We start from the raw sequence: 18921 nt of genomic DNA, 5'->3' as shown, positions 1-18921 counted from the left end.
GGTGTGAACTGGTAGGAACCCACCTCTGGATTTATTGCCATATATTTTAAAAGATGAAACAGCATATTAGATCTAAATGTCATGTTGCAGGATAGGACAAAAGGCCATAGTACTAGGAAACTAAGTATTATAGCAAAAAAACAAGAGACAGCTCTAACGTGGGGGAATCTATTTGCCTGGCAGACGGGAAATCTGCTAGATTCTATGTAATCCTGCTTACGTTATTATAAGCAATCTTGAGTCGCACAGCCTTGTCTTAACTAGAAAGCCAGCTTACAACATTTTTGGCAACGGCGTCGGTAACGGCTTACGCATCCGCATCTCCTTCCTAACAGTTTCTTGGTTCCGTTGCTGGATATTAGGCAAAGCCTTCCCAAATTTTCAGAATGATGCTTCCTCTGTTTTCTTCTGTAGGCGAGAGCCAGCTGTTAAAATAATAATCGCCCTTTAGTGATTCAGACTTGACAGTGGAGCTACGTGATTAAAGGAAAGGCAATAAACTGTGATACAGATAGAACGGCTGTAAAGTGGGTATCAAGGCTTAAAAGCAGGCTTATTGCCTTGGTCTGGCAGGATTGTCCTAGTTTGGCACCTAAATCCAGACATCCCTGCCAACTTACAGGAGAATCTTGGAAAATAGGATTTAATTGCTTGAAAACACAATAGTCCTAGCTGAAAAGCAGAGTTTGAAAGTTTTCTTTCAAGCCAGCCTGGCCTGAACAAAACAAATTATTGATTATTGTTAATTTTAATCGAAATTCTTTTCAAAATGTTATTGCTAATCTAAATTGAGTTTGTTTTTTGGATATTCTATTTGATATTTTTTTAAAACTTTTGTAATATGTGTTGTTTTTTTTAATGTTGTACGACGCCCTGAGTCCTTGGGAGAAGGGCGGCATATAAATCCGATAAATCCAATCCAATCTTTCCTGAGGTGGGAGGGGGAGCAAATAAACAGGGGGTTTTTTTGGTGCAAGGGTTTTTTTGGCCACATCAGGGCTGTGTTTGACCTCGAAGGGCAAGATCGGGCGTGGCCATGATATCCGTTTGACACGGGCTCAAGATGCATTTTTTCCCCCCCTTTGCACTCAAAATAGCTATTCCAGACAAAAGAAGATTTACTTTCTGGCATAAATAGTCTCAATTCCATAATGTAGAACAGGGGTAGTCAACCTTTTTATACCTGCCGCCCACTTTTGTATCTCTGTTAGTAGTAAAATTTTCTAACCGCCCACCGGTTCCACAGTAATGGTGATTTTATGAGAACCTAATGAAAATGTTTTTAAATAATGCTATGACATTTTTTTTAAAAAAGTCAATTAAATTTTTAAAAAAGGAAAATGCTTCAGTATTGGGCAAAGCCCCTACCGCCCACCATGAAAGCTGGAACTTCCACTAGTGGGCGGTAGGGACCAGGTTTGTTTGTTTGTTTGTTTGTTTGTTTATTTATTTATTTATTTATTTATTAGACTTATATACTGCTTCATAGGGCTTTCAGCCCTCTCTAAGCGGTTTACAATTTTTTAGCAATTGAGTCAGCAACTTGCCCCCACAGTCTGGGTCCTCATTTCACCCACCTCGGAAGGATGGAAGGCTGAGTCGACCTTGAGCCGGTGAGATTTGAACCGCTGAACTGCAGATCACAGTCAGCGGGAGTGGCCTGCAGTACTGCACCCTAACCACTGCGCCACCTCGGCTCGCTAGGTTGACAACCACTGATGTAGAGATTAAAAACATAGTCTCCAGCTGCTAGAAGGCGTGACTCTTTTATATAGGAGCAGAGCATAAACGAACTGACTATTTCTCCAGGTGTCTCTAAAAACTGTCTGCCCCACTGTCTGCCAATCTTTTTTTTACTACCTCTGGTACAGCCGTAGAGGAGGACTTAATATTAGTAATAATTTATAGTACATTACAAGTACCCTGTTTCCCTGAAAATAGGACTTCCCCAGATAATAAGCCCAATCGGGCTTTGGAGCACATGCATTAAAATAAGCCCCCCCCCCAAAAAAAATATTGCAACACAGCAGCAGCCATGAGGTCACCACGCTCTCCACCTCCTGCACCTCAAAAATAATAAGACCTCCCCGAAAATAAGGCCAAGTGCTTATTTCGGGGGTCAAAAGAAAATAAGACCCTGTCTTATTTTGGGGAAAACACAGTATATTATGTCCACAGTATTTCACTGGTCTACTAATTTAGTCACTCTTACTGGCTGGAAACCCCTGGTGGACTTTTTGCTGAAAAAAAGAAAAAAATACCTCTCCTCCCAAGACCTCTGATAGGCTTTGTGGTCTTCCTTCTTTAAGGGAGGTGCTAGAACGTAATTTTGGGAGGGTCCACCTTCCCTCAATGGCCTTGGGCTATGGAAGACTACGGGCCCTCCTCTGCTCCTCCCTTTATGATGGTCCCAGGTTGGATCACCTGGAATTTTGCAGCTGGACATTATTTTTATGGGATAACCCTGAGATCGGTTTATGCAACACTCTGCTGGCCAAAACCTCCGTGACCCGACAAAAGCACGCATGACAAAACCACGGTGCGAAACCCGCGATATCATCAACGCGCCAACAACAGCGCGCCAACAACAGCACGCCGACAACAGCGCACCGACAGAAGCCTGATTTAAGTTAAGTTAAGGGTTAGGGTTAGGGTTAGGGTCAGGGTCAGGTTTAGGGTCAGGTTTAGGGTTAGGGTTAGGGTTAGGTTTACAGTGCGCTTCTGTCGGCACGCTGTTGTCGGCACGCTTCAGCGCTCATTCGTCGGCGCGATTCGTTGGCGCGATTTAGAACTCACGGTTTTGTCACCGCGGTTTAGTCGGGCACGCTTTTGTCGGGTGCCCTTTTGTTGGTGAACCAAAACCTCAATCTCCACAGCCTCCTGCAGCACTCTGCCAGCTGAAAACGGTCCATGGGGGGGGGGGGGGACTTATGAGGCTCCTGCATGGCCCATTTTGGCCAGCAGAGGCACTGCAGACCGATCCTTTGATATCTCCAGGCCCATTGGGCCAGATTTAAGCCCACTGCAGGCTGCATCTGGCCTACGGGCCTTGAGTTTGACACCCCTGGGTTAGAGTGAGCTACCTACCCAAGGCTGTTCATAGACTCACCTGGTCTTTTCTTGAAGTGCCATAAGATCTCTGGTGGCATTTCTTGGGGTTGGGTGCCTGCTGAAATCGTGGCGCATGGCCAACGCCTTGAAAAGCATTGTCAGGATCCTCCCTCACAGGACGAGAACCTCCCACCATGCGACTAAGTTCTTCATCGGTCTGAGAGAAGAATGAAGTTCCATTACCTTTTGCTTAAAAGGAGGCTTTCTAGGGCTTAAAAGTACCGCTTGATAAAACCTTTGTTGCAGAAAATGCATGACCTGTAAAAACCGCGCTCAACTAAGCCACGCCCGATTAAACCGCGTCGCTGATGTCATCAACAGGGCGACCACAGCCAGCGCGGAGAAAGAAGGGCGCTTTAAATAGCGCTTTGAAAGCAAGCCGATTCAACTTAAGGTAAGGGTTAGGTTTAGGGTTAGGTTTAGGGTTAGGTTTAGGGTTAGGTTTAGGGTTAGGTTTAGGGTTAGGGTTAGGGTTAGTTTAAGGATTAGGTTTAGGGTTAGGTTTAGGGTTAGGATTAGGTTTAGGGGGGTTAGGTTTAGGGGTTAATTTTAGATTTAGGGTTTACAGCGTGCTTCTGTCTCCGCGCTGTTGTCGCCCTGTTGATGACGTCAGCTATGCAGTTTAGTCGGACGCGGTTTAGTCGAGCGCGGTTTTGTGGTGGAACCCAGAAAATGACAGGCTTTAGACTTCTCGGGATACAGGAAAAGTTTATTTGACAGCCAGGTTCAGAAAGCCAGCCCATGGCTTAGCATTGCAAGTTCTGAACCACCTTCATTATCAAAGCATGCATTCTTATACATTCTCAAAGGCAGCGCAACACGGAAACACTTAACACATTTCTTAGTGGTTACCTTGAGGAGAGAAGCCTTATAAGGAGATGGGGGTCTTACTTCTCCTTCTGTTGTGGAGTACGTGTCATTAACGAACTTTAATTGAACCTAGGACTTTTAACATAGATTTTGACATCTTGTGGTTAGGCACAGGCTTCCTGTTCTTTTGCAAGTTCCAAATCTTGTCTATGTGGCTTTTAATATAGAAGTAAAGGGGCCCCAAGAGGCTGTCCAGCCAGACCCAGTAGGTTTCACACTTAATGTCCAAATCTCACTTGACGTCCTACTTTACCTTAGTAACATCACACCTGGAATAGAGCATCCAGTTTTGGTCACATTACAAAGAAGATGTTGAGGCTTTGTAAAAAGTGGAGAGAAGAACAACTAAGATGATTAAAGGCCTGGAGACTAAAACATGAAGAACGGTTACAGGAACTGGGGATGTCTAGAGTAGTGAAAAGCGTGACCCGTCAAAACCGCGGTCCACAAAAGCGCCCTCGACGAAAGCGCGCATTTGACATCATCACAGCGCGACGAAAAAAATTAAAAATTGAAATAAAAATAAAATTAAAGCAAGCCGATTCACATAAAGGTAAAGGTTAGGTTTAGGGTTAGGGTTAGGGTTAGGTTAAGGGTTAGGGTTAGGTTTAGAGCGTTAGGGTTACGTTTAGCGTTAGGTTAAGGGTTAGCGTTAGGTTTAGCGTTAGGTTAAGGGTTAGGTTAAGGGTTAGATTTAGGGTTAGGTTAAGGGTTAGGTTTAGGGTTAGGGTTAGGTTTAGGGTTAGGTTTGGGGGGGTTAGGGTAAGGTTTTCGCTTTATTTTTACATTTATCGATCACAGCGCAATGTTTTCTGTTATGATTATTCTACACTATCATGCTCATATTTATAAAACTCAGTGCCTCTGTGAAAGGTAAGGATGACTACTGCGTTTGTGGTGCAATCAGAACATTGCGTGTGTTGAAGTTGTTTTAACGCAAACCAAAGATGCCTTTTAAAAAACAAGTTGACATCATATTCTTATGCATGCCAGTGCTGTGTGGGAGGTAATTTAAGGTAGTTCTGACAAGTGTCGTCAGCATCTTCCTATCCGGTCACATGGGCGGCAAGCCACTCCCATCCAGTCACATGGGCAGCAAGCCACTCCCATCTGGTCACATGGGCAGCAAGCCACTCCCATCCGGTCACATGGGCAGCAAGCCACTCCCATCTGGTCACATGGGCGGCAAGCCACTCCCATCCGGTCACATGGGCAGCAAGCCATTCCCATCCGGTCACATGGGCAGCAAGCCACTCCCATCCGGTCACATGGGCAGCAAGCCACTCCCATTTTGTCACATGGGCAGCAAGCCACTCCCACAAAGGAGGCCACACCCACAGAGTAGGTTCAAACAATTTTTGAAACCCCACCACTGCCCAACATGCATAAGCTTTGAATCTATGATATACTCCCGAGTTTGCTTACCCAATCACTAAACTGATTCAGCCCCTGCCAATAGGAGTGTTTTCCTTCATCAGCCTCACGGTTGTGCTTCTCAATCATCTGCCGATTCTTCTCCCATATGGCTCTCCGTGCGGGCTCTTCCTCCTAAGGGAGCCAAGAAGAGACGGGCTAAATTCTCTCCTATCTCAAAGCATCGTTTGTGGGTGGAAGAACAGCTTAAAATCTTAGCTTCTCAAAATGGATCTGGTTTATTCGGTTTTTATCCCACCTTTTATTTTTAAAAGTAACTCAAGGCGGTCAACATACACAATACTCCTTTCTCCCAATAGTGGTGAGGTTTTTGTTCAGCAGGAGAGTAGAAGGCCTCCGAGTACCTATCGAGCGTTTTCCCCAGCTCTGATACTCTTCCCCGTGTAAGAGTACCAACGTCTACATATTCTCTAGGTTGGAACATGGATTGAAACAGAATTGTAAGATCCTGAGCAAAGCCCGCAATAATCTAGAAAAAGATGCAGGGAAATAGAAGACAGTCCTTCAGAAAGGAAGTTTGCGCCTTCAAAGATCAAGTTTACACCACATCTCTTTTTTTGTGCCATTGGAACTTTCTTTTAAAAAGCAAAAAAGGAGGAGGAGGAGGAGGAGGAGGAGGAGGAGGAGAGGAGGAGGAGGAGGAGGAGAAAGACGGAGAAGGAGAAGAACCTTAGAAGCATTGAAACTTAGAATTACTGAAAGATAAATTAGACGTTCATTTCTTTGAGAACAAAGCAAACTCACTTCGGTGTATACTCTCTCATGGATCTCCTTCCAATTTCTCCAGGCTTCTTCCACGGCCGGATCCTGCGCTACGCAAAACACTTTCAGGTGAACCATCCAAGTAAGCAACATCACCCAGCTCGAGAGCATTGTTGTCTTCTAGAAAAAGCAAAGAAAGCTCTTTGTTACCTGCTTCAAATCAGCCAAATCCCCCCCCCCCCCCGATATCACCAGGTAAAATCCCTGCCATGAAATTGGCACCTTTCTCGGTGTCTCCTAAGTCCTACAGTCCGTTTCCAAAACCCTTTTCTAATTTCCCGGACAAACAAGTATATTTAGCTTTATCCTTCAGCCCCGTTGCTGTAACAGCATCCACAAAGAGACTTTTTTGAGTTGTGAAATCTGCCCGCTAACCTTGAACTCTTGCTCTGCGTTTGAAAGGGCCCGTCTTAATGAGACTCCCGGAGAGTTTCCCGAGAGCCTTTATGCGCCCTCCTTCAACCTATCTGCCAGGATAAAGCGCATGCAATTTAGGACAGTTGCATGCCCTGTTCGTGGCTGTTTGTTTCACCAACTTTGATCTTCTTCTGAGGATGGGAACATCAGGAGGGCGTGAGAGCAGCCAATTGTTAGTCTCCGCTAGCCAGCTGAAAATCCTCCTCCCCATTACTCCGGGATATTTGTTGGAATTTGGGACGGGGAAGTGAGGGGGAAGGAAAACACAGCTTTCCCTGCTCCCTCCTGGTTCACATCACAAAAAAAAAAATATGAATGGACTGGCCAGGAATCTTGTTTTTCTTCCCCTGCGCCACTCCTGTGAGTTATGCGTTACTCTCAGACAGAAACTGCAGCCAGGAGAATTGGCAGGGAAAAGATACACTAGGAGCGATGGGAAACCGAGATACTCGGTCAGAGGATAGATAGCACGTGTGACAGAAGGGGAGCCTGAATAAATAAACTTCTCGCAGTGAAGAATTCAGAGGAAGTTTGAAGCACTCCTGTTGCTGCTGAGGGACGGGGGGTGGGTGGGGGGGTGGCAGTGCAGATCTTTGGATGAAGCCCCATCCTGGGGGTGGGTGGGAGAAGGAGGGAGGGAATGAGAGAAAGAGGAGGGGGGAAGAGAAACAACAATAACAGTTGGAAGGGATCTTAGAGGTTGTGTAGCCCAATGCCCTGTTCAAACAGGAGACTGCCATTTCAAACAAGTGGCTGTCCAATCTTTGTCTTAAAACCACCCCCAGTGATAGAGCTTCTGGTGGCAGGCTGTCCCACTGGTTAATTATCCTCACTGTCAGGAAGTTTCTCCTTAATTCCAGGTTGCTCGTCTCCTTAGTTAGTTTCCATCCCTTGCTTCTTGTCCTGCCCTCAGGTGCTTTGGAGAATAGTTTGACTCCCTCTTCTTTGGGGAAGTCCCTGAGATACTGGAAGGCTGCTATCATGTCTCCCCTAGTCCTTCTTTTCATTAAACTAGACATACCCAGTTCCTGCAAGCGTTCTTCATATGTTTTAGTCTCCAGTCCCCTAATCATCTTTATTGCTCTTTCAATACAATAGCAGAGTTGGAAGGGACCTTGGAGGTCTTCTAGTCCAACCCCCTGCCTAGGCAGGAAACCCTATACCGTTTCAGACAAATGGCTATGCAACATCTTCTTAAATACTTTCAGTGTTGGGGCATTCACAACTTCTGGAGGCAAATTGTTCCACTGATTAATTGTTCTCACTGTCAGGAAATTTCTCCTCAGTTCTAAGTTGCTTCTCTCCTTGATTAGTTTCCACCCATTGCTTCTTGTTCTGCCTTCAGGTGCTTTGGAGAATAGTTTGATTCCCTCTTCTTTGTGGCAACCCCTGAGATATTGGAAGACTGCTATCGTGTCTTCCCTAGTCCTTCTTTTCATTAAACTAGACACACCCAGTTCCTGCAACCGTTCTTCATAGTTTTTAGCCTCCAGTCCCCTAATCATCTTTGTTGCTCTTCTCTGCTCTTTCTAAAGTCTCAACATCTTCTTTTTTTAATATTGTGGTGACTAAAAGTGGATCCAGTATTCCAAGTATGGTCTTTACCAAAGCATTACAAAGTGGCACTAACACTTTGTGTGATCTTCATTGGATATATGTAGCCCAATAAGTGTCAAAAAATGTCTCGGATGGCTCATCATTAATCAGTGCTGATTTGGGCAGTAAGAGAATGTGGGGGTCTCTATATCCAGGTCTCCAAACCTATTCATATTCAGCAGTGGTGGGTTTCAAAACTTTTTAGAACCTCTTCTGTAGGTGTGGCCTGCTTTGTGGGAGTGGCTTGCCAGCAATGTGACTGGGTGGGCGTGGCCAACTTGTAAAATGTGGTGAAACTCACTTAACAACGCTCTTGCTTAGCAACCAGAATGTTGGCTCAGAAACTCTGGCATTTGAAGCACGCAAGTCTTAAAGCTGTCAAGTTACAAGACCCTTGCACTCCTAACCCTTTAGAAGAAAAAAACCCCCAGGGGTGTTCAAACTTGACAGCTTTAAGACTTGTGGACTTCAAATCCAGAATTCCTCCTCCAGTCATGTTGGCTCAGGAACTCTGGCATTGAAGTGTGCAAGTCTTAAAGCTGTCAAGTTACAAGACCCTCGCACCCCTAACCCTTTAGAAGAAAAAAACCCAGGGGTGTTCAAACTTGACAGCTTTAAAACTTGTGGACTTCAACTCCCAGAATTCCTCCTCCAGTCATGTTGGCTCAGGAACTCTGGCACTGAAGTGTGCAAGTCTTAAAGCTGTCAAGTTACAAGACCCTCACACCCCTAACCCTTTAGGAAAAAAACCCAGGGGTGTTCAAACTTGACAGCTTTAAGACTTGTGGACTTCAAATCCAGAATTCCTCCTCCAGTCATGTTGGCTCAGGAACTCTGGCACTGAAGCACGCAAGTCTTAAAACTGTCAAGTTACAAGACCTTCGCACCCCTGACCCTTTAGAAAAAAAAAAAAACCCAGGGGTGTTCAAACTTGACAGCTTTAAGACTTGTGGACTTCAACTCCCAGAATTCCTCCTCTCGGTCTTCATCTTGATGATGTACAGAAGGGGAGGGTGGAGAGGGAGCTGGAACCGGTTCTAAACGGCACGGTAGATTTGTGGAACCTCTTCTAGAGAAGAGCTTAGAACTGGGAGGAATCCACCCCTGATATTCAGTGACCTAGCTTTGAAAGGCCGGGGAGAGGGGGGCAGTCCAATTACAGCAGCTGCAAGCACTTGAGTGGGGTGGAGTGTAAATTCCTTGGAGAAGTAGGAGAATGCATCATTCTAGCTTCACAGTGCAGTCTTCCCAGTACCAATTAGTTATTAATGAGATTAATTTTAAGCATACACGCCACTTTTTCACAGCTTAAGTTTTTGGTTCACATGGAACAGCTGATTTGTATTTGTGTTTATTTGTATGCCGCCCCTTTCCCTGGGGGGACTCAGGGCGGCTCACAATCCAAATGATGAAATCAAGGCCTGGTGACCTCATGGGAATATCCCTGCCAGATCATTTCCGGGCAGTGTTCTCTCTCACATGGTGGTCAACCAAAATCACCTTGGAAGCCCACAAATAAAAGATTATGGTACATGTTGCCTCCTCCTGTTGCCTTGATGGTACCAGTGGTGGGATTCAGCCGGTTCGCACCTATTTGAGAGAACCAGTTGGTAACTTTCTAAGTAGTTCAGAGAACCGATTGTTGGAAGAAATCTCGTTTTGATTTTTTTCCCACTTTGCAGGGCTAATCCTGTAAGGAAGGCAGGAAGGAAACATTCTGGTGTTGTTTCTAGCCTAATCCTTATTGCCCTGATTACAGAAACTGCCTCTCCGGTTAACCCTTATTACCATTGTAACAACTAAGGCGAAGTGCCCATCGACCTGAGTGACATTGACTTGGCCACGCCCACATGATCACATGATCACTGAGCCCCGCCTACCCAGCAGGTCATTAGGGCAGAACACTGGTTGGTAAATTATTTGAATACCAACACTGGATGGTACCCATTCCTGTTTTCCAAATTTATTGCCATTTGTAGTTCTAGAACTGGTGTACTAAAATAAGGAGTAGCATAGGTGGAAAGGACTCTAGAGGTCTTCTAGTCTAACCCGTTGCTTACACAGTACAGCCTAAATCATTTCAGATAAATGGTTGTAATCTTCTTCTTTAAAACTTCCAGTGTTGGAGCATCTAAAACCTCTGGAGACAAGCTGTTCCACTGATTAATTGTTCTTCATAAATTTCTCCTTAGCTCTAGGTTGCTTCTCTGCTTGATTAGTTTCCACCCATTGCTTCTTGTCCTGCCCTCGGGTGCTTTGGAGAATAGCTTGACTCCCTCTTCTTAGTGGCAACCCCTGAGATATTGGAACACTGCTCTCATATCACTCCTTTTCATTAAACTACTCTTAAAGGCCTTCTCAACTGGTAGTGAACACCACATACTGTGGCATCGTCTTCCACAGATTGATGGCCTGCTTCATGGAGAAATACACTACATTTTCTTTCTGGTTTCTATCTTATTTCTTGTGAAAATTGCCAGTATAGTTTTCCATTAGTAAACAAGGCACCACCCCCTCAGAGGACCTCCTCTGCGATCCTACAGTCACTCAACTCCCTCAAGAAACTTGTATGAAGGTCACCAGAAGCTTTTTGGAAATCCAAGGATACAATTGTCAACAGTCGCTTCCATCCCATAATTTTTTGATTCTGTAGGAAGTTATCACCCAGCCCTCTGCCAGAAAAAAATGAAATATCCTAGGAAATATTGGAAAGGCAGAATATTTCTCTGGATGTGAAAAGGAAGAAACATGTTTTAAAAGACAGAATAGCTCCCTGTAGCTTCCTGCCCATCCCCACTTTGTCAATGGGCCATTAAGAAGGCCAAGCTAGTCCACTTTACATAATAAAGACTTCTCCGCTTCAGCTCCGGAGTGATGGGATTAAGGCATGATAATATTGGCCCTTTACCCAACTCGCCACATGACATCTGAGAACTCAACCAAACCTGGATTCAAAACGCAGCCTAGAGAGTTGCCCCTGCATGGCTCCATGGGAGCATGACAACCAATCAGAATATAAGCTCAAGATCAAAGGCCAGAGAGGGCATAAAACCAGGGACTCAGCTTCTCTTCTCTTCTTCTCCACCAACAATGAAGCATGTGATCACCTTTTCTGTTCAGGGCTCAAGCCATGTGGCCCTGTCCACCATTAAAACCATCTTTCCAAGCAGCCTCCATGTCTCCAGTGTCTTTTTCCCCACTTGGAGCTGAACCCAGAAGGACGTTTCTTCCAACAATACCTTGAAAGAACTCAGATCGATGTGGTTGGATCGATCTTGGTGACTCTTTTTTACTTTTTCCCAACTGGTTAAAGAACTGGCTGCTCATCCTCAACTGCCACTTTTTCCAAACCAGGAGATCAGCTGCCTGAGATGAGAGAGTTGACAACTAAAAGAGAAGACCTGGCTTTTAACTTTGAGTTCAGAGACTTAACATCTTCAAAAGGGTTGGCTCGACCCTTTCAGGAAAAGGAAATTAACCCTGCAGATCTAGCCATCTTCCAAAGCCATTTTCAAGTCCTACTATATTACAACCAATAACTGGTTCTCTTCCTGGCTAGTGAAGTTGACAGATATATTTAGAACACGGAACATAGAATCCTAGAGCTAGAGGGAACCTCGGAGGTCTTCTAGTCCAACCCCCTGCTCAAGGCAGGAGACTTACACTATCTCCACGGCTGTCCAATCTCTTCTTGAAAGCCTCATTTAATGGAGCCCCCACAGCTCCAGGAGGCAAGCCATTCCACTGATTGAACATCTATGGAGATTCTCAGTCATCCAGATCATGGGTGTTGCAAAGGCATTCGGAGACTTCAACTCGTCCAGAATGCAGCCGCGCGAGCGATTGTGGGTGCACCTCGGTACACCCACGTTACACCTATCCTCCGCGAGCTGCACTGGCTACCGATTGGTCTCCGGATACGCTTCAAGGTGCTAGTCGTCACTTATAAAGCCCTTCATAGTATTGGACCTGGGTACTTGAGAGACCGCCTGCTGCCAATTACCTCCCAAAGACCCATTAGATCTCACAGGGTTGGCCTCCTCCGGGTTCTGTCTACCAGCCAATGCCATCTGGCTACTACCCAGGGGAGGGCCTTCTCTGTGGCAGCTCCGGCCCTTTGGAATGAACTCCCTGCAGAGATTCGGACCCTCACCTCTCTCCAGGCCTTCCGAAAAGCCGTTAAAACCTGGCTGTGTCGGCAGGCCTGGGGTTGATGAGTTCCCTTCCCCTCTCGATTGTGTGTCTGTTGGTTATTTTAAAGGTTTGTATTTGTAGTTCTTATGTTTCCCTTCCCCTCTTGGGTTTGTGAGCCGCCCTGAGTCCTGTTGGGAATAGGGCGGCATATAAATAAAACGAAACCTGAAACCTGAAACCTAAAGGTGCTTTTTCAAAAGGCATGTGGGCTTTGTTGAAGGCGTTTCGCTTCTCTGAGAAGCTCCTTCAATTCTGACTGATGATGGGGGGGGGGGGGACGGATGGAAGGATTATTTCTGACTGGATGAACTAATGAACCAATAGGAAGTAATCCATCCCACCATCTAGTCAGAACCCCAAAAAAATTTCTTGGATGAGAAGTAAAATGTCTTCATCAAGAAAAAGCATAGTCCAGTTGCTTTTTTTAAAATAAAATAAAAAAACACCTTTTGAAAATTCCACTTATTAATTGTTCTCATGTATAGCCAAGGCTGTGGTTTTCCCAGTTGCAATGGATGGCTGTGAAGGTTGGACCATAAGGAAGGCTGAGTGCCAAAGAATGGAGGCCTTTGAACTCTGGTGCTGGAGAAGAAGACTCCTGCTCTGAGTCCCTTGGACTGCAAGGCCATCCAACCAGTCAGTCCTAGAGGAGATCAACCCTGATGGCTCTTTAGAAGATCCTAAATCCTGAAGAGGAAACTCAAGGACTTTGGCCACCGAATGAGAAGGAAGGACTCCCTGGAGAAGAGCCTCATGCTGGGAACGATGGAGGGCAAAAGAAGAAGGGGACGACAGAGAATGAGGGGGCTGGATGGAGTCACCGAAGCAGTCGGTGTGAGCTTCAATGGACTCCAGAGGATGGTAGAGGACAGGAAGGCCTGGAGGAACATTGTCCATGGGGTCGCGATGGGTTGGACACGACTTCGCAACTAACAACAACAAAATGGTTCTCATGTCAGGAAATGTCTTCTTTCTTCTAGTTGGATCACTAGAAAAATTCTACCCGTTATTTCTTATCCCGCCCCCACATGCTTTGGAGGAATAAAACAATCCCCTCTTCTCCGTGAGAACTTCTCAAGTCCTGGAAGACAGTTATCATCTCCCTCTAAATCTTCTCTTTGATAAGCTAGACATACCCAGTTCTCTCAGCCCCTCATCATACGATTCCATCTCCAATCTCCTTTTTTATACTGGGAGTGAGACCAAAACTGGATGCATTATTCCATGTATGGTCTCACCAGTGCAGTATAAAGCGGTACTATCACTTCCTGTGACCTTGATGCTATCCCTCTGTTCATGTAGACCAGAATTTTTATTATTTTTTTGGCAACTGGACAGCACATTGGGGCAGGCTTCCACATCTGGAAACAGAACGCCATTCTCCAGCAGCATGTAAAATAGAGGCAATTCAGATTTGCAGAGAGGATAACAAAAGCTGTGCTTGTTTCACTGTCTGCTTTGAGATCTCGGAGGTGCAGCAATCCACTTTAAAATTAATCTCAGATGTGCCTTGTTTTCCTTTGCTGATGATGAAAGAAACGTCCTTCTGGCTTCAGCTCCAAGTGGGGAAAAAGACACTGAAGACATGGAGGCTGCTTGGAAAGATGGTTTAATGGTGGACAGGACCACGTGGCTTGAATCCTGAACAGAAAAGGGGATCACAGGTTTCAATGTTGGTGGAGAAGAAGAGAAGGGCTGAGGGAGGGGCTTGCTAGGCTTTTTATAACCTGTTCAGTCCCACCTCTCTGTTTCCTGTTCCTGTGTAAGAAATGTATTCTGATTGGTTGTCAGACTCCCATGGGGCCATGCAGGGGCAACTCTCTCGGCTGCGTTTTGAATCCAGGTTTGGTTGAGTTCTCAGATGCCATGTGGTCAGTTCAGTAAAGGGCCAATATTATCATCCCTTTACTCCCATCCCACCCCCTGGGGCTGCAGTGGAGAAGTCTTTATTATGTAAAAGGGACTAGCTTGGCCTTCTTAATGGCCCATTAACAGTGGGGATGGGCAGGAAGCTACAGGCAACTATTCTGCCTTTTAAAACATGTTTCTTTCTTTTCATATCCAGAGAAATATTCTGCCTTTTCAATATTTCCTAGGATATTTCATTTTTCTGGGAGAGGGCTGGATGATAACTTCCCACACTGAGAACACAAAGGTGCTCCGGATTGCCAGTATCAAAATGTGGCCTTTTCTTGAAATGGCTGTAATAACAGAATCTTGCAAGTCTGATTGTGCAGTGGGTTGGACTAGAAGACCTCCAAGGTCCCCGCCGACTCTGTTATTCTGCATTCCACTTGTCTTCCTCCCCCTTCTTATATTGCAAAGAGCTGATAACCCAGCATTGCCCCGGTATGTATTTATAAGGGGGGGGGGGGGAATATCCAGACCAAACAATTTCTAACGTTGGATTTTCTATTTTACCAGAAGCAACCCTCTTGTGGAGTATCATGAAGCTGTTATCATGGCAATGCCACTGTGCTGTACAGCAGAAGCCATTTTAAGGCACAACAGGCTGTACCTTAACAAAACACACACCCTGAGGAGCTTTAGGGGTGTCTTACCCCCAGAGTATTTTTTTCCCAGAGAGTAAGTCATCCATGTACCAAGTTTATAGATGAATAAAGCAAGTTTGAGCCACTTCCAAATATTATCTCACTGCTCTGGACTTTAAAAATAAAAATAGCATGGATATGTGTTCTGACCCCCCCCCCCCCCATCCAACCGGTGAGTCATGCCAACACAAGCTTACTGTTAGCCACGCTTTATTCACAGTAATTACTCACAGACAAGACATTGGCAGCAACCCAGACTCCCACAGATAAGAGATACACATGAGCTTATCCAACCTAGTATAACAGTTGTGTCCTGCAAAAGGTCTCCTCCCAAAGTCTCTTCTTATATACTCTCTTGGGAGGAGCCAAATCACAACTACCTGGGCCTGATTATCTCCTATGAGTCTGTCTCCGTAATTGCTGCCTCCGCTTCTCCGCCCTTCTCTGCCGGGCATCCGGGATCAACTCCCTTTGCTCCTCCCCACTGCTCCAGTGCCTGACATCAGGGACAAACTCCCTTTGGCTTTCACCGCTGCTCCATGCCTCAGGCGCCTCCTGGTGGCCAACCAGCCTCTCTGGTCCCTACTCGGAGTCTGAACCCTGCCCAGGGTCCTCCACATCTTCCAGAGCTGACTCATAGGGTCTCTCGCTATCGGAGTCCGTCGGCAGCTCCAACAGCTCCTGCTGAGCCACAACAGATATGTTACTGTGTGTTCTGACCCCCCTCGTCCCACACCAACACACACTCTGAGCCAAAGATGAGTTACGGCATTTAATTAACAGACAGACAGGTCCTTGGCAGCAAACCGGCACAGACAAGCTTGGGCAGCGACATTAGTTCCTGTGTTGACTTCTGCAAGAGAGACGTGTGCACAAGCAGTCCTTTTATAGTCTGGAGAGGAGCCTAATGACCACCAGCTGAGTGCAATTACCTCCTGTAACTGCGCAACTGTTCCTGACGCCTATTAGCTCTTCGATGGCGTGCATCCAGGAACAACTCACTGCTGGCGTCTGGCTCACACTCCCTTGTCTCCTTCCCACTGGTCCAAGGCTCAGGCGCCTCCTGGTGGCCAACCAGCCTCTCTGCGCCCTGCTCTGAGTCAGAACCCTGTCCAGGGTCCTCCACATCTTCCAGAGCCAACTCATAGGGCCCCTCACTGTCGGAGTCTGGTGGCAGCTCCAACGGCTCCTGCTGGGCCACAACACTGTGCTAAGAAGTACTTACGTTGCAGAGCAAATTTGTACTTTACAATCCCCCTTTCTCTTCTACACTGTAGTACAACAATGTTGAACTTAGTCCATCTGTCGACCGAGATAATAAAACCAACATGGGCCTCCAAACGCAGGTAGTCCTCGACTTACAGCCACAATTGAGCCCCAAATTTCTGTGGCTGAGACATTTGTTAAGTGACTTTTGCCCTATTTTATGATCTTTTCTTGCCAAAACTGTTAAATGAATCACTCCAAGGGTTAGGTTAGCCACACAGTTGTTAAGTGAATCTGGCTTCCCGCGTTGACTTTGCTTGTCAGAAAGTCACAAAAAAGAGGATCGCGTGACCCCGGGACACTGTCATAAATAGGAGTCAGTGGCCAAGGTGGCTGAATTTGGATCATCTGACCATGTGGATGTTGCAACGATCACTTTTTTCAGTGCCGTCGTAACTTTGAACCGTCACTAAGTGAACTGTTGTAAATCAAGGACTATACCAGCAATTATTTGTAAGAGTGAGGATACTCGCACAAAGCAACATTCCCAAGCTTAAGGAGCCGCTACCAGCATTAAATACGAACTCCGTCTACAAGAATAGAAAGACTCAGATTACAGATGATTGAATGCCAGATAGGTTTCAAATGACTTTGCAGTTGGATATAGACCGAGCCAAGATAAGGTAAATATTGGTATTGTGTTTCCGGAAAATATGCACATGTGGTTTCTTGTCTCTACTGTATTAATCTGCCTAATGCTGCGTAGCCGTAACTAAGCAAACACAGGCTTATACAAATACTGCTTTTTGACAAGTGTGAGAAATGGCTAGGAGAGTACAATAGAAATAGAATAACAGAGTTGGAAGTAAGTAAGTAAAATCTTTATTACGGTCAAAGACCAGCAACACACATTAGTTTTTGCACCATACTAAAAAAATACTAACATTAAAATATAATTAAAAAGTATTGACATTAAAAGTGGATCATAACATAATGGTCCAAAGATTGTTAGAGGTATGTCCAGATAATTGGTACAGGATGGTGCTATATTTCTGTAGCCAATTTTTTCCTTATGGACATTGCAGCAGCACAGAACTTTGCCACTGCATATGTGGTAACCGGGTTAGTGTCCTGGAGGAGGAAGCATAGATAAAAATGGTCTGCGCTCCCTGGCAATCTCTCTAATAAGGGGAGAATATGTGCAGACCTACAAGCTCTGTATAGCTCACAGTGTAATAGAACATGTGAATTATCTTCCACTTCTCCTTTACCACATATACAAACCCGTTCTGCTATAGGTGTTCTCTTATACCTGCCCTGGAGGAGTGCTGAAGGAAGAATGTTAAATCTGGCTCTGGAGAAAGCTATTCTTTGTTTTGGGGAGATCAGGTCATTTAGATATCTTGCCGATTCCCACTATGGGAAGTTATCATCCAGTCCTCTCCCAGAAAAATGAAATATCCTAGGAAATATTGAAAAGGCAGAATATTTCTCTGGATGTGAAAAGAAAGAAACATGTTTTAAAAGACAGAATAGTTGCCTGTAGCTTTCTGCCCATCCCCACTTTGTCAATGGGCCATTAAGAAGGCCAAGCTAGTCCACTTTACATAATAAAGAGTTCTCCCCTTCAGCTCCGGAGTGATGGGATTAAGGCATGATAATATTGGCCCTTTACCCAACTCGCCACATGGCATCTGAGAACTCAACCAAACCTGGATTCAAAACGCAGCCTAGAGAGTTGCCCCTGCATGGCTCCATAGGAGTCTGACAACCAATCAGAATATAAGCTCAAGATCAAAGGCCAGAGAGGGCATAAAACCAGGGACTCAGCTTCTCTTCTCTTCTTCTCCACCAACATTGAAGCATGTGATCCCCTTTTCTGTTCAGGGCTCAAGCCATGTGGCCCTGTCCACCATTAAACCATCTTTCCAAGCAGCCTCCATGTCTCCCGTGTCTTTTTCCCCACTTGGAGCCGAACCCAGAAGGACGTTTCTTTCTTCACATATACACAATTAGGGTCCACGGTGCCGAAGGAGACACATTTTTTTCCAGGATTCTGCAGTTCTTGGTCTTTTTCACAAAAACCAATCTGTCTTTTGCTTCGTTTAGGATGAAGTAATAAATGGGCCGAAATCAGGAAAAGCACATCTTAGGCAGTGAAGAGGGAAAGAGACTCACCGTGATCACTCTGGCCTTGGGAAACGAATTAGAAGAAAGCTTCGGATTTCAAGCTCTCTTAGCTTGCAAAGTTCCACAGCTGCACCGTTTACTCACCCGGCTCTCTTAACTCCCTCCGACACTCCTTAGAAAACATGGGCTGGCTAAGGCCATGTGGGTTGGCATAGATGGGCAGGCAGGAAGTTGGGTTTGTACACACACATGCGCATGGGAGGAATAGAGTGAGTCATCCGGGAGTCAACATAGACAGCAATTAATGGGGTGGGTGAGTACTGGAAGCGATCTTGGAGGTCTTCCATTCCAGCCCCCTGCACAAGCAGGAGACCCTATACCCGTGATGGCGAACCTATGACACGCGTGCCAGAGGTGGCATACAGACCCCTCTCTGTGGGTACGCCTACCATGGCCAGCTGCTCTTCCAGGTTCCGTCACATCGTGACCCGTCAAAACCGCGCTCGACTAAACCGCGCCCGATTAAACCGCGTCGCTGACGTCATCAACAGGGCGACCACAGCCAGCGCGGAGAAAGAAGGGCGCTTTAAATAGCGCTTTGAAAGCAAGCCGATTCAACTTAAGGTAAGGGTTAGGTTTAGGGTTAGGT

The 18921-nt window shown here is 45.7% G+C and overlaps 1 protein-coding gene across 2 annotated transcripts; it reads right to left on the bottom strand.

Annotated features, from left to right (window-relative positions):
- Positions 1–245: 245 nt before the first annotated feature.
- Positions 246–18466, bottom strand: LOC116523252 (cathepsin L1-like). 2 transcript variants are annotated; one of them, XM_032238344.1, is made up of 6 exons: positions 18321–18466; positions 16376–16382; positions 6160–6255; positions 5407–5529; positions 3110–3268; positions 246–425 (listed from the first exon to the last, which is right to left on the bottom strand). In XM_032238344.1, the coding sequence occupies exons 3-6, from the start codon at positions 6253–6255 to the stop codon at positions 261–263; spliced, it is 543 nt and encodes a 180-aa protein (XP_032094235.1). In that variant the 5' UTR covers positions 16376–16382; positions 18321–18466; the 3' UTR covers positions 246–260. The 2 variants fall into 2 exon arrangements, with proteins under 2 accessions (XP_032094235.1, XP_032094234.1); XM_032238343.1 differs by lacking the exon at positions 16376–16382 and having other exon boundaries at positions 6160–6294.
- Positions 18467–18921: the final 455 nt, after the last annotated feature.

The sequence above is a fragment of the Thamnophis elegans genome, unplaced genomic scaffold (assembly GCF_009769535.1).
Source record: "Thamnophis elegans isolate rThaEle1 unplaced genomic scaffold, rThaEle1.pri scaffold_126_arrow_ctg1, whole genome shotgun sequence".
Taxonomy (NCBI): Eukaryota; Metazoa; Chordata; class Lepidosauria; order Squamata; family Colubridae; genus Thamnophis; species Thamnophis elegans.
Note: the sequence above shows the minus strand (reverse complement) of the source record. Positions and strands in the feature narration are given on the sequence as shown.